Source organism: Hylobates moloch, unplaced genomic scaffold, assembly GCF_009828535.3.
Source record: "Hylobates moloch isolate HMO894 unplaced genomic scaffold, HMol_V3 SCAFFOLD_8, whole genome shotgun sequence".
Lineage (NCBI taxonomy): Eukaryota > Metazoa > Chordata > Mammalia > Primates > Hylobatidae > Hylobates > Hylobates moloch.
This window is the reverse complement of record NW_026652283.1, coordinates 46,977,243-46,994,554: the sequence shown is the minus strand read 5'-3', so window position 1 is coordinate 46,994,554 and position 17,312 is coordinate 46,977,243. Positions and strand designations below refer to the sequence as shown.

Genomic DNA, 17,312 nt, shown 5'->3' with positions numbered 1-17,312 from the left:
TTCTTTAGTCCTTTGTGACCTTTTTTTTTTTTTTTTTTCCCTTGTGATAGATTTTAGGACCTTCTCTTTTCCCCCAGTGTTGTGAAATTCCACAGGGGTGTAGCTTGATGTGGATCTCATTCATTCATTGTGTGGCATACTCTGTGGGCATTTTCATTCAGGAAATGTGTGTCCTTCAGTTCTGAAAATTTTTTCTTAATGTTTCTCTTCCTGCTTTCTGGAACTTCTATTAGTTTGATGCTGGAACTTCTGAGTTGATCCTCTGATTCTCTTATCTTTCCCCTATTTTTTTCATTACTTTCTCTCTTTGTTCCACTTCCTGGGAGATTTCAGCTTTACCTGCCAGATTGTGAACGACTTCAAAAATTTTCTATCATAATTTTAATATATAAGGGCTCTTGTTCTTTGAATGTTACTTTAGTATAGATCTTGTTTGTCTTTCATAGATGCAGTCTTTCCTTTTATATATCTGAGATATTATGCTGTCTTTGTGTCTGTGAAGTTTTTTTTCCCTTGAATTCTCTGGTTACTCCCAAGTTTCTTCTTGTTTTGGTCTCCTTTAATGTAATGGCTTTCCTCAAATGTCTGTTGTTTTTTTATTTTAAGTTGTGGTAAATATATGTAACATGTAATTTATCGTTTTAACCATTTTATCTGTTCTTTTAAAATATTTATTTATTTATTTTAGAGATGGGATCTTGCTCTGTTGCCCAGGCTGGTCTCAAACTCTTGGGCTCAAGCAATAGTCCTGCCTTGGCCTCCCAGAATGTTGAGACTAGAGGCATGAGCCATCACACTCAGCTGTTTTTAACCATTTTAAAATGTTTAAGTTCTGTGGCATTAAGTACATTCATACTGTTGTGCAACCATCACCACCATCCACCTCCAGAACTTTTTCATCTTCCCCAGCTGAAACTCTGTACCCATTAAATACTAACTTCTATTCCATCCTCCCCTCAGCCCTTGGCCAACAGCATTCTACTTTCTGTCTCTACGGATTTGACACTTTAGTAGCCTCATGTAGGAAGAATCATAATACTTGTCTTTTTGTGACTGGCTTATTTCACTTAGCATAATATTTTCAACGTTCATCCATTTTGAAGCTCCATGTGAGTGGGCAGGAACTTGTTAACTGGAGGCCTTCACTGAGAAGTGATAAGATGATGAATACCTGCCAGGTGCAGTGGCTCACACCTGTACTCCAGCACTTTGGGAGGCCAAGGCAGGAGGATCATTTGAGCCCAGGAATTCGAGACCACCCTTGGCAATATAGTGAGACCCCACTTCTACAAAAAAAAAAAAAAAAAAAAAAAAAAAAAAGATGATGAATATGTTTTTCATTGGGTAACCCTAGAATATCTGTATTTTTAGATACTTTTTAGGGTCCTGTCAGTTTCTGTGGAAAAAATCTCCCAACTCCTGACTGGGGATATATGCTTGACAGCTCATTGTTTAGGTAACCAGAAAGGGATAGGGGAATCTACCTGTTTGGTAAACTTTTCTTTAGTTATGCCATTTTCAATATAGGGCTCACCTCTATTCTCAGCTGAGCTTGATGTTCCCTGAGTCCAAAGCCTTTCTTTCTTTTCTTTTTTTTCTTTTTTTACATTCTAAAACAGCACTGAGCATGCTGTATCTTCCTTTTTTTTTATTATTATACTTTAAGTTCTAGGGTACATGTGCACAACATGCAGTTTTGTTACATATGTATACATGTGCCATGTTGGTGTACTGCACCCATCAACTCGTCATTTACATTAGGTATATCTCCTAATGCTATCCCTCCGCCATTCCCCGACCACACGACAGGCCCCGGTGTGTGATGTTCCCCACCCTGTGTCCAAGTATTCTCATTGTTCAGTTCCCACCTATGAGTGAGAACATGCAGTGTTTGGTTTTTCTGTCTTTGCGATAGTTTGCTCAGAATGATGGTTTATGTCCTTTGTAGGGACATGGATGAAGAGTCCAGAGCCTTTCTGATTGTTTCTCTGGACTGGTGAGTTGACAGGCAGCCTCTGTCTAGGGTGGAGAATGGGTAGTTGCCTGGTTGCTTGGGCAGGTAGGGAGGAGAACTAAGGACTTAACTGCTCTTTCCATAGATTGTCAGCCAACTCTTCCGTTTCTGGCCACATGACTCAATCCTCCCTTCAGAGATGCATTGTGCTTCCAGTTCCTGGCCTTTCCAGAGTACAGTGGTGTGAATCAGATTGCTTTTTTTTTTTTTAGACACTCTCACTTTGTTGCCTAGGCTGGAGTGCAGTGGCACGATCTCGGCTCACTAACCTATGCCTCCTGGGGTCAAGCGATTCTCCTGCCTCAGCTTTCCGAGTAGCTGGGATTACAGGCGCCCACCACCACTCTCAGCTAATTTTTGTATTTTTAGTAGAGACAGGGTTTCACCATGTTGACCAGGCTGGTCTCGAACTCCTTACCTCAGGTGATCCACCTGCCTCGACCTCCCAAAGTGCAGGGATTACAAGTTGGAGTGCAGTGGCTATTCACATGTGCAATCATAGCACACTGTGGGTTGGAACTTCTGGCTTCAAGCAATCCTCCCATCTCAGCCTCCCGAGTAGCTGGGGCTATAGGTGCACAGTACTGCACCTGGCACCATTTTTGTTGTTCAAACATATAAAGAAAACATATACAATATACATACATACCTACAGTGTTCTCTGCTGTTCCCCGTCCCTGTTGTATTCACTATTAACAGTTTGTGTATTCTTCATATGTTTCTGCGCATACATACCTATATGCACACATACACACACACTTAAAACACCTATATGTCTCTATGTTTCTTCATATAGCTACATATTAATTAAAACTGAATTGAAAATATATTTCTGTATTGCTAATATTTAAAAACTTATAATATAGGCTAGGCGTAAGTGGCCCATGCGTATAATCCCAGCACTTTGGGAGGCCAAGGTGGAAGGATTACTTGAGGCCAGGAGATCGAGACCAGCTTGGGCAACGTAATGAGACCCTGTCTCAAAATTTTGAAAAAAACCCAAACTTGTAATATAGTTTCTAAAAATGGAAAGAGAAATATTTTTCATTGTCTACTAAATAGAAATAAAAGTGCTATATATTTTATGGATACTCATTTCAGAAGGTATTTGCTTAGGTGCACTTAACTTATCACTCAGCATTGCAGTGCTCACCTAATGCAAGAACTACTTTCTCAAGGAGTGGAAAAGATGACTAATGTATCCTAATCAGTTTTTCCCTGAAGATAGTCCTTTTGAACTACTTAAAAGCTTAATGATTTGGAATTATTTTACCTTTATTTATAATATCACAACCTGGAAGATAGATATAAATCTGCTTATCTTCATGCAATTAGGAGGTTATTAGGAGATAGATTTTTATTCACATTTGCCCAGTATATTCTACAATCTACATGGGAGGATGGGGAGCAACTCTCAGAGAAGGCAAAACATTTAGATGGAAGATTCAGTTTAGTTTGATAGAGCTACATTTGAGTGTACTTACAATTTTAGGAACAATGAATTATCTTGAAATTTATCCTTTTGGATTATAAAGTCCATATGTATGGAGACTATGTCTATCTAATCTAGTTCATTGCTATGTTTACAGCTTCTGGAACATGGGAGGTGTTCAATACATATTTGCCTATGTATGTGTGGAGTGATTATAGATAGTAGGAATGTAGAAATAGGGCAGTATTGCATTCAGTTCAGATCTCATGATTGTGTTCTTTTAGCAACTTCATGTAGCAACTGCCTTTATAATAATTTCATTCTTTTCACATTTCCGTAGTTGAGAACAGCAAGATACAAGGAGGCAGCCCTCTGTAATAGATGTGAAATGGTCATTACATGTTTGTTGGTGGTAGAGCTATCTGTGAACTATCATTATCCATAAGTAGCAGCTTCCTCATGCAGTCTGGTCAACTCAACTCATCTCAATACAGAGCTCCTCCAGTGAAGGGATGTAGAAAAGTCTCCATAACGCCATTTGAAGGTGATTAGAGTGTAACCCACCTGCTGATACTATGAAGCACATTGGTTCTTGAGCCCTGTTGGTCACGTACTCAAATCACTAAGGACTAGATTTGAGACGCTTAATGTTTGACCTTAAAGTTTCCCTTTTGCTGGGTTTCTGTTACAATTTGCTTTTTACCCCATTCTGATGAGTGTTATAAAGTTAGGTGTTTCTATGTGTCATTCTCTCTGGATTTGTTCTTCTGAGTGCAGGGAACACCTTGTCTTTGTACCTTTTCATAGCTATCGTGCAGTGCTTTGTATAGCACAAGTTTACACTGTTAATCCTTGTGTTAAGTGGGTAAGTAGAAGAATTATAAATTTTGCTAAGTTATAGTTCAAACTGTAGCTACTTTTATAAGTCACATAAAATCCTTTTCAAACAAGATGGTTATTTAGCTACTTTGAAAAAAAAGTATGGATTATAACAAATCCAGCTCCATCTAGTAATTTCAGAAGTCTGATATTTATTTATTTTAAAACAGCTTTATTGAGATATAATTCACATGCCATGCAGTTCACCTACATTGTATAATTCAGTGATTTTTAGTATCTCCACAGAGTTGTACAGCCATCATGATAGCCAATTTTGGAATATTTTCATTACCCTGAAAGAAATCCTTTATACATTAGCAGTCACTCCCTATTTCCCCCTTTACTCCCCAGCCCTAGCCAACCATTGATTTACTTTCTGTCTCTACAGATTTGCCTATTCTGGACAATGGGATTATATAATATTTGGCCTTTCATGACAGGCTTCTTTCACTCAGCAAAATGTTTTCAGATTCATCCATGTTGTAACATATCAGTACCTCATTCCTTTCTATTGCTGAATAATCTATTGTATGGATATATACCTCATTTTATTTATCTATTCGTCTGTTGATAGATATTTGGGTTGTTTTCCATTTTTGGGCCATTATAAATAATGCTACTATGAACATTCATGTGCAAGTTTTTGTGTAGATATATGTTTCTTTTTTCTTGGGTATATGTAAGAGTGAAATTGCTGGGCAACTCTGCATTTAACCTTTTGAGGAGGCCAGACTGTTTTCCAAGCAGCTGCTTCATTTTGCATTTCCACCAGCAGTCTATGAGTATTCCAATTTCTCCACATCCTCACCAACACTTGTTATTATCTGTCTTTTTGATTATAGTCATCCTAGTGGGTGTGAAGTGGTATTTCACTGTGGTTTTGATTCGCATTTCTGTGTTGGCTGATTATGTTCAGTATCTTTTCATGTGCTTATTGGCTACTTGTTTGTCTTTTGGAGAAATATATATTCAGATCCTTTGCCCATATTTAATTGGGTCAGTTGTCTTTTATTGAATTGAAAGAGTTCTTTTATGTATTCTAGATACAAGTACAAAAATATATTTACAGAAACATTTACAAATATATACAAAAATATATTTTATCAGTTCTACTTACAAAAACGTTCTCTCATCCTGTAGGTTGTCTCTTCACTTTCTTGATGATGTCCTTTGAAGTACAGAAGTTTTTAATTTTGATGCAGTTAATCTATTTTTTCTTGTTTGTTATTTTCAGTGTCATATTTAAGAAACCATTACCTAATCTAAAGTCACAAAGATTTAAGCCTATTTTTTCTTGTAAGAATTTTATAGTTTTAGGTCTTGACATTTAGGTCTTTGATCAATTTTTAGTTAATTTTGGTGTGAGGCAGGGATCCAACTTCATTCTTTTTGCATGTGGATATCCACTTGTTCCAGAACAATTTGTTAAAAAGACTGTTCTTTCCCTCATTGAATTATCTTGACACCCATGTTGAAAATCAGTTGACTAAGGGACTTTATTTATTTATTTGTTTATTTTTGAGACAGAGTCTCACTCTGTCTCCAGGCTGGAGTACAGTGGTGCAATCTCGGCTCACTGCAACCTCTACCTCCTGGGTTCTAGCAATTCTCCTGCTTCAGCCTCCCGAGTAGCTGGGATTACAGGTGTGCACCACCACGCCCAACTAATATTTGTATTTTTAGTAGAGATGGGGTTTCATCATGTTGGCAAGGCTGGTCTCGAACTCCTGACCTCGAACTCCTGACCTCAGTTGATCTGCCTGCCTCTGCCTCCCTCTCAAAGTGCTGGGATTACAGGTGTGAGCCACCGCACCTGGCCAACTAAGGGACTTCTGTTTGGGGGAAAATATTCACATTGTTCTCCTCCACCCCAAGATTGCTTACAATTTTTTTGGTTAAATGAAGAAAAAAGAAACAATCTCAAAAAAGTTACAAGTACAATTCAAAGAACATAATTTTTTTGAATCATTTGAGAGTAAGTTGTCAACATGATGCCTGCCATATGATGACCATGTTGTGTATATTTCCCACAAACAAGAACATTTTCCTACAGAAGCACAATATAACCATCAAAATCAGAAAACTAACATTGCTGTATTACTACTATGTCATACTGAGATCCCCTTAAAGTTTTGCCCATTGTCCCAGTGTTGTCCTTAATAGCAAAAAAATCCAGTCCAGAATTACACATTGCATTTAATTGTCAGTATTCTTTAGTCTTCTTCAATCTGAAACATTTCCTCAGTCTTTCCTTGACCCTCATGACCTGTACATTGTTGAAGATTACAGGTAAGTTATTTTGTAGAATGACCCTCAATCATTGTTTGTCTGATGTTTCTTTATGATTAGATTCAGTTTATGCATAGTTGGCAGGAATGTCACAGAAGTGATGTTACATCCTTTTTAGTGTATTGTATTGGGGCCCACAGTTTCGCCATTATTTCTAATATTAGTCTTGATTCTTGATTAAGGTGGTATTTGCCAGGCTTTTTCACTATTATTGTTTTTCCTTTTGCAGTTAGGATTTTGTGGGACAGTATATTGAGATAATAGTAATCTTGGTCCTCATCGATCTTTGTTTCTTTTATTTATTTATTTATATTTGCATGGACACATATATTCCTATTTGGTTTAATGAGTTATATTTCTTTACTATTATTATTTGTATTGATATGCCAGCTGTTCCAGATTTGGTCAGTGAGAGCCCCTTCAAGCTCGCCATTTTGTTCTTTTAACATAGCCTTTCCCATTATTTGAGCACTTCCTTCCTTTTTGGCACAAGACGATATTCAGACTCATTTGGTATTTGCTCTATTCTGTCCCTGGAATCAGCCATTTCTTCAGAGCCCTGGTTCCTTTTAGTAGAGAATGGTATTACAAAGCAAGGTCTAGGTGCTCAGTGTACATATTGGGGTGTTGCCCCCAGGACCTCTCAGGGCAGCAGTCCCCAACCTTTTTGGCACCAGGGACCGGTTTCATTGCTGGAGTGGGGTTGGAGTGGGGGTATTGGTTTCAGGATGAAACTGTACCACCTCAGATCATCAGGCATTAGTTAGATTTTCGTAAGGAGCACACAGCCTTGATCCCTCGCAAGTGCAGTTCACAATAAGGTTTGTGCTTCTATGAGAACCTAATGCTGAAGCCCAGGCAGTAATGCTCGCTTGCCCACTGCTCACTTCCTGCTGTGTGGCCCTTTTCCTAACAGGCCATGGACCAGTGCCAGTCCACGGCCCGGGGGTTAGGGAATCTCTGTCTCAGGGGACAGAGCTAGGGAATATATGTATTCTGTGTACAGACATTTACATATTTGTGTTTATATACATTGAAATTCATGAGTTGGTATCAGTAGGTGTAATTCCAGTCCAAGACAAGAGGGTTCATTCTATTACAGTTGAGCAAATTATTAATAACATACCCATCATTTCATAGTTACCCTTTTTTTTTTTTGGTAGTAAGAATACCTAAAATTTACTCACTTGGCAGATTACCAGTATATAATAAAATATTATTAACTATAATCCTCATGTTGTACATTGGTCACTTAGTGGCTTTTGGACTTGAGTTGTTTGGAAAGGGGTTGCATGTTGTCTTTTGAGAAATGATGAAGTTTTACAGACTTAGAAGTCAGTGTTTCATAAGAAGGAAAAAACCAAATATCTTGACAGTTTCACTTTTTAGGCAATCAGAAGGATTCCTTCTGTTGCTAACATTTAACATAAAATAATACTCAATTTGATTGATAATTATTAGAATCTTAGCATACCTTGGTTAGTGAGCGGCTCCTGAGGAAATTAGAAAACAATAAATAATTTACATCTACAGAGTAATACTCATTTCTCTTCTAGCTCTTCCACCAAAGCCGCCTAAGCCAATGACTTCAGCAGTTCCAAATGGAATGAAGGACAGTTCTGTTTCTCTTCAGGATGCAGAATGGTACTGGGGGGATATTTCAAGGTAACTAGAATGCTACTGTAATTGAATGCAGTTTTTTAAAAAGTCATTTTTGAGAATTAGTTAAAGTAAACCATTTTAAGCCGGGCATGGTGGCTCACGCCTATAATCCCAGCAACTCAGGAGGCTGAGGCTGAAGAATCGCGTGATACCAGGAGTTCGAGGCCGTAGAGAGCACTCTGTTGCACTCCAGCCTGGGCAACAGAATAAGACCCCCAACTCTCAAAAAGAAAAAAAAAAAGAGCATTGTAATGCCCTACTAATTGTTATTTAAGATTACCATTTTAGGCCGGGTGCTGTGGCTCACACCTGTAATCCTAGCACTTTGGGAGGCTGAGGCGGGTGGATTGCCTGAGCTCAGGAGTTTGAGACCAGCCTGGGCAACACGGTGAAACTCTGTCTCTACTAAAATACAAAAAATTAGCCAGGCGTGTTGGCATGCGCCTGTAATCCCAGCTACTCAGGAGGCTGAGGCAGGAGAATAGCTAGAACCCAGGAGGCGGAGGTTGCAGTGAGCCGAGATAGTGCCACTGCACTCCAGCCTGGGCGACAGAGTGAGACTCCGTCTCTTAAAAAAAAAAAAAAAAAATGCTCATTTAAAAAATTTTATGTGGGAACACTTCATAAGTGTCTTAATACTTTTCTTCCCATGAAAAAGTGACAAGAAAATCTTCATTATTTATTTAATTTGAGGTGGAGTCTCACTCTGTTGCCCAGGCTGTAGTGCAGTGGCATGATCTCAGCTTACTGCAACCTCCGCCTCCTGGGTTCAAGCGATTCTCCTGCCTCAGCCTCCCAAGTAGCTGGGATTACAGTCATGTGTCACCATACCCTGCTAATTTTTGTATTTTTAGTAGAGACAGGGTTTCACCATGTTGGCCAGGCTGGTCTCAAACTCCTGACCTCAGGTGATCCACCTACCTTGGCCTCCCAAAGTGCTGGGATTACAGGTGTAAGCCACTGCTCCTGGCTGAAAATCTTTAAATTATGGGTGTGATTATTACTTCTAATATTATATTGAGGATGGATTTCTAAATAAGTGACACTTAGACATTTAGGATAGTTACATGTGTTTTAGAATTAAAAATATTTGTGGGTACTTACATTTCTGTACCTTTCTTTCTCTAAGCCAGTGGTTCCAAAGTCTTTGCATGCACAAAAATCAATTGAGGTGGAGCCCAGGAATCTGCATTTAACAGCTTCCCTGAGTGAATTTGATGCAGTCTCTTTACACACCCCAGTTTGATAAACAGGACTCTAGGACAGATTTGTTTTCTGGGTAAAGTGTAGTTTTAGATAATTTTGAACGTAAAGAGGGAATTATATACATTTAATTTGAATATTGTATTTTCTTATTAAATTTTTTTCTTGTTAAACTTTGCTTTAATGGGTCTCAGATGTATTTTCTTTTTAAAGCCCTGTCCATTTCTGTCAAATCAGTTTCCAGGTTGATGCTGTATTTCTCAATACACTTACCTATCCCTTTCTCTTCTCTGTTCTCTTCCTCTACCAAAATGGTATTTATTTTATTTTTTTTACCCTTACAATTTCAACTATTTTAAGAGTACATTTGCATTGTTGTGCAGCCATCATCACCATCCATCTCCAGAACTTTTTCATTTTCCCTAACTGAAATTCTGTACCCATTAAACAATAACCCCCCATTCTCCCGTCCTTCAGCTCATGGCAACCACCATTCTGCTTTCTGTCTTATGAATTCAATTCTAGGTACTTTGCATAAGTGTAATCATATAATAATTGTCCTTTTGTGACTGGCTTATTTCACTTTCTTCATACGTATTCAAGGTTCATTCATGTAGCATGTGTCAGAATTTCATTCCTTTTTAAGGCTAATATCTTATTATATGTATATGCTATATATTTTTTTAATCCATTCATCTGGACATTTGGATTGTTTCTAACTTACGGCTGTTGTAAATAATGCTGCAATTAATATTGGTGCACACATATCTGAGTCCCTGCTTTCAGTTATTTTGGGTATATACCCAGTAGTGGAATGGAATTGCCAGGTCATATGGTAGGTAATTCTGTGTTTAATTTTTTGAAGAGGACTTAATACATTTTATTTAAAATAATTTTTTTTTGAGATAGAGTCTCGTTCAGTCCCCCAGGCTGAAGTGCAGTGGTGCAATCTCAGCCCACTGAAACTTCCGCCTCCCAGGTTCAAGCGATTCTCCTGTCTCAGCCTCCCAAGTAACTGGGATTATGGGCACTTGCCCCGCCACCACGTCCGGCTAATTTTGTATTTTTAGTAGAGACAGGGTTTCATCATGTTGGCCAGGTTGGTCTCGAACTCGTGACCTCAAGTGACCTCTCTGCTTCAGCCTCCTAAAGTGCTGGGATTATAGGCGTGAGCCACTGCACCCAGCCATTTTATTTTAAAATTGGTTAGAATATTTCTATCTTAATATTGTACAATAAAATAGTCTATTTTTTTTTTATTTTAAGATCACGTGGTTCTGATATGATTCAAGGGTCTTTTATGCCCTGCCATTTCCTTTAAGTGTTCCTAGTGTTGTGCCTTAAAGTCCTAAACCAACTCTACAGAAGGAATTTGTTATCGGGACAAATTCAAACTAGGAGAATATCCTGTTGAAAGGTTACGAACTTAGTGAATTTTCCCCCTTCTGTTCAGAAACAGCTGCCACTGTTGCTTAAATATAACCTTCTTTCTAAACAGCCGCTGTTTTTTTCCTGAAACTTTATAAGTTCAGACCTGCCTAAGAACCCTAAAGGCTTGATGGAAACAGTATCTCTTACACACATTGGAAATCTGGAAGAGTTTAAAAATCAAATAGCTCTTCTGCAGATTGCATAACACCAAAAATCAAAACAGAAAGAGCATATTTAATGCAGGGAAGAACTAAATGACCTTTAAAGGGCTCCATTATTCTATAACCTTAGGCACACCTACTGCCGAAGACGCCTTAGTAGTAACATGTAAAGACAACCAGTGTTGACATTTTTTCATTTTTCTTATAATTCTGTTCTTCAGGGAGGAGGTAAATGACAAATTGCGGGATATGCCAGATGGGACCTTCTTGGTCCGAGATGCCTCAACAAAAATGCAGGGAGATTATACTTTGACTTTGCGGTAAGTACTTTTCAGTCTTTTGGCTACTGCTCTACTGATATTATTTTAGTTCTGGGTATACAGATATTTCTGTATTTAAATCTTTATACAATTTTTCATATTTTCATTTAATTTATGTACATAATTTCCAGTCTGGCTAATTCTTTTTTCTATACATTAAGTATTTAAACATTTTGTATAAAAGTGGCAACTTAAAAAAATGTAGAAAGAAAATGAAAAGGTTAAAATCCCAAAATGTAAGGGGGTAGGACGCATACCGTTGACCTTATAAAGGAAGTAGAAGTCATGGGCATATTCTAAGGGTAAAAATGAATCTATCCTTCGAATAACCCTATTATCTTCCTTAATGCAGACTTTAGAAAGCAGAACTCAACATAATTTTGGTTGATGAGGATATGTTGAAGATAAAGCAGTTCCTAGCCTGTATCATGCTTTCCATATGGGCATATTAGAGTCTTTTAAGTGATGGATGTATGACTTTTTATATTTGCACATATTTTTAAAAGGTTAAGAAAACTGCATGAGAAATTTCCACATTTAATTTTAATAATTAAAGTAGCCCAATTACAATAAAGCCTTATGATTTTTTTTAAAAAAGGAACTATTTAACAAAAAGAAAAAAACAGTAACAATGACTAACTTTCTTGTACTAAGGCCTTTACATGCAATATATCATTTATTCTTCACAACAACCTTATGAGGTAGGTATTATTACTATTCCTATTTTATAGAGGTAACTAAAGGTTAACATACATAGTTAAGGAACTTGCTGAAAGTCACATAGTTAGAAAGTGGTAGAGGAAGAGTTTAAATCCAGATTCATCTGGCTGTTCGCTTCCTTTCCAGACTAATATCTTTAGGAAAAATAATGCTATATTTTATGCTAATATGGCATAAATTTGGAGGCACTATTTTAGTTTCTGGTAAAGAGCTAAAGAAATTAATACCTTTGCACTTGAATTGTGCTGACTAATCAGTGTTCTACAGTAATTCATTGAACACAATTTTTCCTCTACTCCAGTCAGGCTTCTGTCTCCACCACTCCACGGAGACTGCTAAACCAGTAGCCACTTTTCTCTTCTTACCTTACTTGACCTCTTAGCAGCATTAGTCATAGACACTTCTTCTTAGAAGCAGTTTATTGTTTTGGCTGTTAAGACATCACGCTTTGCGATTTTCTTCCTAACTTTAAGCTATTTTGCTCAATATCTAAATTTTAAGTGTTCCAGGGCTTGGGACTTGGGCCTCCTTTTCTTCTCTATATTCATTCTCTTAAGGTGAGCTTGTCCTGTCCCATGGCCTTAATATATGTGATGATTAATTTTAGGTGTCAGGGCCAGGCGCGGTGGCTCACGCCTGTAATCCCGGCACTTTGGGAGGCCGAGGCGGGCGAATCACGAGGTCAGGAGATCGAGACCATCCTGGCTAACACGGTGAAACCCCGTCTCTACTAAAGATACAAAAAATTACCCGGGCGAGGTGGCAGGCGCCTGTAGTCCCAGCTACTCGGGAGGCTGAGGCAGGAGAATGGTGTGAACCCCTGGGGGGCGGAGCCTGCAGTGAGCCGAGAACGCGCCACTGCACTCCAGCCTGGGTGAAAGAGCGAGACTCCGTCTAAAAAAAAAAAAAAAAAAATTTTAGGTGTCAGTTTGGCTGGATTACCTAGAGAACTGGTAAAGCATTATTTTAGATGTGTCCATGAGGGTGTTTCCAGAGCAGATTAGCATTTGAGTCAGTGGACTGAGTAAGGAAGATCGCCCCTCAATGTGGGTAAGCACCATCCAATTGGCTGAGGATAGAACAAAAAGAAAGAAAAAAGAATTTTATCTCCTTCTGTCTTGGAGCTGGAGCACACTCTTATTCTGTCGTTGGAAATCAGAACTCCAGCCTTTGGACTCCAGGACTTATACCAATCCTCCCCACCCCCTATGGGTTCTCAAGGCCTTCACTCTTGGACTGAGAGTTATACCATTGGCTTCCTGGGTTCTGAGGCTTTAGGACTTGGACTGAGCCACACTACTGGCATCCCAGCTTGCAGATGGCCTGTAATGGGACTTCTCAGCCTCCATAATCATGTGAGCCAATTCCCCTGATAAATCCCCTTGTATTTATCTTTCTCTCTCTCCTATTGGTTCTGTCTCTCTGGAGAACTCTGATTAACACAGATTTGGCACCAGGAATGATTCTAGAGGAACGTAATTTTTTCTTTTTTTTTTTTAACACAGGTTGTTGCTCTGTCTCCCAGGCTGGAGTGCAGTGGCATGATCATGGTTCACTGCAGCCTTAGCCTCCCAGGCCTAAGTGATCCTCCTACCTCAGCCTCTGGAGTAGCTGGGACCAAAGGTGCATGCCACCACACCCAGCTAGTTTTTGTGTTTTTTATTTTTTGTAGAGATGGAGTCTCCCTGTGTTGCCCAGGCTGGTCTCAAAACTCCTGGGCTCAAGTAGTCCTCCTGCCTCGACCTTCAGTTCTGGGATTACAGGCATGAGCCACTGCGCCCAGCCTGAGGAAGAGAATTTTTTTTTTCTTTTTTTTTTTTTTGAGATGGAGTCTCGCTCTGTTGCCCAGGCTGGAGCGCAGTGGCGCAATCTTGGCTCACTGCAAGCTCCGCCTCCCGGGTTCACGCCATTCTCCTGCCTCAGCCTTCTGAGTAGCTGGGACCACAGGCTCCCGCCACTACGCCTGGCTAATTTTTTGTATTTTTAGTAGAGACGGGGTTTCACCGTGGTCTCGATCTCCTGACCTCGTGATCCGCCCACCTCGGCCTCCCAAAGTGCTGGGATTACAGGCGTGAGCCACTGCGCCCGGCCAGAGGAAGAGAATTTTAAGGATGAGTTTCCTTAATTAATTTTGGGGTTCCTGGAATTGGCTCTCTTAATTTGATGAGACTTAAAAATGCTAAGGACCCTACTTCTAATAGTACAGAGAGCACTGATAGTCCATGGTGTCCTCATAGAGATATGCAAAATATCTGCATTTGATACTAATTTACCACCTGTAAGAGGCAAGGAACTTGGCAACCCTGTATTTGATACTGTCAAACGTTTGTAGAAAACCAAGGTTTTCTAATATTGCTGGACAAAGTGATAAAAGAAAAGGGTGAGCTCAGGGTTTTGATTTCCTGGCCCCAGTTCTGCCATAAATAGCCCAAGAGCTTCTAAATATGCCCTAAGTCAGAATCTTCTCTTGTGTTGCCAAAGGTCTGAAATTGCAAAAAATCAAACACATGCTCTCATCATGTGATTAGCTGAATTACAATCAAAGTTGAAATATCAGCCTTGTAAGGTATCTGCTGTTAAAATGAGGGCATTGGTTGGGAAAGAATGGAATTCTATACGTTTGGATGGGGATGTGTGGGAAGACCCTGATGAGGCTGGGGACATTGAGCTCCTAAATTCTGATGAGTCTTGTTTGCCAGCAGAAGTGGCCTCCCACCCCCAGTAACAGCATCCCCCCTACCCTGGCCTTTCCACCTTTGTCTGAGGGGATTGACTCTGCATTGCCTAAGGAAACCGTAATGGCCTTCCTCGAGGCAGCTGCTAAGCAAGAAGATGCTGAGTCTTGTCAGGACCTACCCCCACCACCCCTCTTTGCTTCTAGACCTATAGCTAGACTTGAGTCCCAGCAGCCCCTAAAGATGAGGTACAAACTTTTACCGATGAGGAGATGCGCTACATGCTAAGAAAGCTACTTGAGGTTTCTAATTTATACAAGCAGAAATCTGGAAAACATGTATGGGAATAGATATTTAGGGTGTATTTAGGGTGTGAGATAATGGTGAAAGGAACATAAAGTTGAGTCAGGCTGAATTTATTTTTTTTTGTTGTTGTTGTTTGTTTGTTTGTTTGTTTTTTTGACGGATCTCGGCTCACTACAAGCTCCGCCTCCCAGGTTGCCGCCATTCTCCTGCCTCAGCCTCCTGAGTAGCTGGGACTACAGGCGCCCGCCACCACGCCCAGCTAATTTTTTATATTTGTAATAGGGACGGGGTTTTACCTGTGTTAGCCAGGATGATCTCGATCTCCTGACTTCGTGATCCTCCTGCCTCGGCCTCCCAAAGTGCTGGGATTACAGGCATGAGCCACCGTGCCTGGCTGAATTTACTGTTTTTGGCCCACCAAACACATTCTGCATTTAATATTGAGGCTCAGGGAGTTAGAAAAGGCAACAGTTGGCCGGTCATGGTGGCTCACGCCTGTAATCCCAGCACTTTGGGAGGCCAAGGCGGGTGGATCACGAGATCAGGAGTTCGAGACCAGCCTGGCCAATATGGTGAAACCCTGTCTCTACTGAAAATACTAAAAAAAAAAAAAAATTAACTGAATGTGGTGGCATGAGCCTGTAGTCCCAGCTACTCGGGAGGCTGAGGCAGAGGAATCGCTTGAACCTGGGAGGTGGAGGTTGCAGTGAGCCAAGATTGCGCCACTGCACTCCGGCCTGGGCGACAGAGCAAGACTCCGTCTCAAAGAAAAAGAAAAGGTAGCGGTTTATTTGGTTAGTTGGCTGAAACATGGATGAAAAGATGGCCTACTGTAAGCCAGCTGGAGGTGTCTGATCTACCTTGGTTAACACAGAGGAAGAGATTCAAAGGCTTAGGGAGGAGACTGGGTTGCCACAGTGTATTTGTCACTTAAAATCTACTTATTCACACTGGGTAGGTCCAGACTACATACTTTTCAGCAGTACTTTGAGAAACAGATTTGTGAGGAGAACCCCATCATCCCTAAATGCCATGATTGCTCTTCTCTGTAGGCCGGACCTTAAAATGGGAACTGCAGTCAGTCAGTTGAAAAATTTAAATGCAATGGGAATAACTGGATCCCAGGGTAGCAGAGGCCAAGTGAAGGGACTCAGTTGACAAAGGCAAGGTGGACATGGTTATCATAATGGACAGCAGAAGCAAAGCAACAGTCAGAATAGTCTGACTCATGTAGACCTGTGGCATTGACTAATTCGCTGTATGGGCAGCTCACTGTCTATTTTCTTCTCCCTTCCCACCTAGTCTGTCTTGCCCTACTACAATTTAAATTCTGTGAGGTTGGGGATTTTGTTTAATGATTGCTGTATCTCTAGTGTCCAGATTAGTGCCTGATAATGGGTAAGCATTAGAGAATGGATGCCTAATATATATATTTATATTTGTGTTTTTGAGACAGGGTCTCTCTCTGTCACCCAGGCTAGAGTACAGTGGTGTGATCATAGCTAGCTGAAGCCTTGAGGCTCCTGCCTCAGCCTCCCGAGTAGCTAAGACTACAGGGGTGTGCCACCATGCCTGGTGCTAATTTTGTAAAAATTTCTTTGTAGAGATGAGGTCTCACTATGTTGCCCAGGCTGGTCTCACACTAAGGGTCTCAAGTGATCCTCCCACCTTGGCCTCCCCAGTCCTGGGATTACAGGCATGAGCCACCATGCCCAGCCTACAAATACTTATTTAATAGATGAATATGCTTCTTATTTATCTGGAAAATGGTTTTAAACCCTCACTAAGTTGTGGAATTTCATTCCTTTTAAGGCTGAATAATAGTCTGCTATATGTATATACTACATTTTGTTTGTCCATTCATCACTTGATAGCATTAGCAAGAATGTTTGAAAATTTTCATGGATCTATCACAAGGTCTGACATACAGTAGGTGTTTGATAGGTGTTGAGTAAATGTTTGAATGAAAGACAGAATTAAGGAGAGAAAACAAAGAGAACGTTTCTCGCAGGAAATAACAGTTGAGCTAGGTCTTGATAGATTTTTGCAAGGCAGAAGAGTGATGATCTTAATTCAATTTAATAAATACTTGCAACTCAGTGCTAATTACTCTGCAGGGTATCTAACAATGAGTTAAAACTTTTGTCTCAGGGAATATATAATCTAGTGAGGACAAAGGGAATGAGAAAATGGCTTTGAGCGAAAGTTTAACAGCAGGAG

The 17,312-nt window shown here is 39.9% G+C and overlaps 1 protein-coding gene across 7 annotated transcripts in view; it reads left to right on the top strand.

Annotated features, from left to right (window-relative positions):
* The window catches only part of PIK3R3 (phosphoinositide-3-kinase regulatory subunit 3), a 133,341-nt gene that overhangs the window by 84,639 nt on the left and 31,390 nt on the right, over positions 1–17,312 (top strand). For 4 of the 7 annotated variants that reach the window (XM_058443342.1, XM_032160706.2, XM_032160708.2 and 1 more), the window contains 2 exons: positions 8,171–8,279; positions 11,293–11,391. In XM_058443342.1, the coding sequence (XP_058299325.1) occupies positions 8,171–8,279; positions 11,293–11,391 (208 nt within the window). Of the gene's footprint in view, positions 1–3,849; positions 3,991–5,341; positions 6,615–8,170; positions 8,280–11,292; positions 11,396–17,312 lie in introns of those variants that run through there. The other 3 variants (XM_058443341.1, XM_032160707.2, XM_058443344.1) reach the window with 3 other exon arrangements.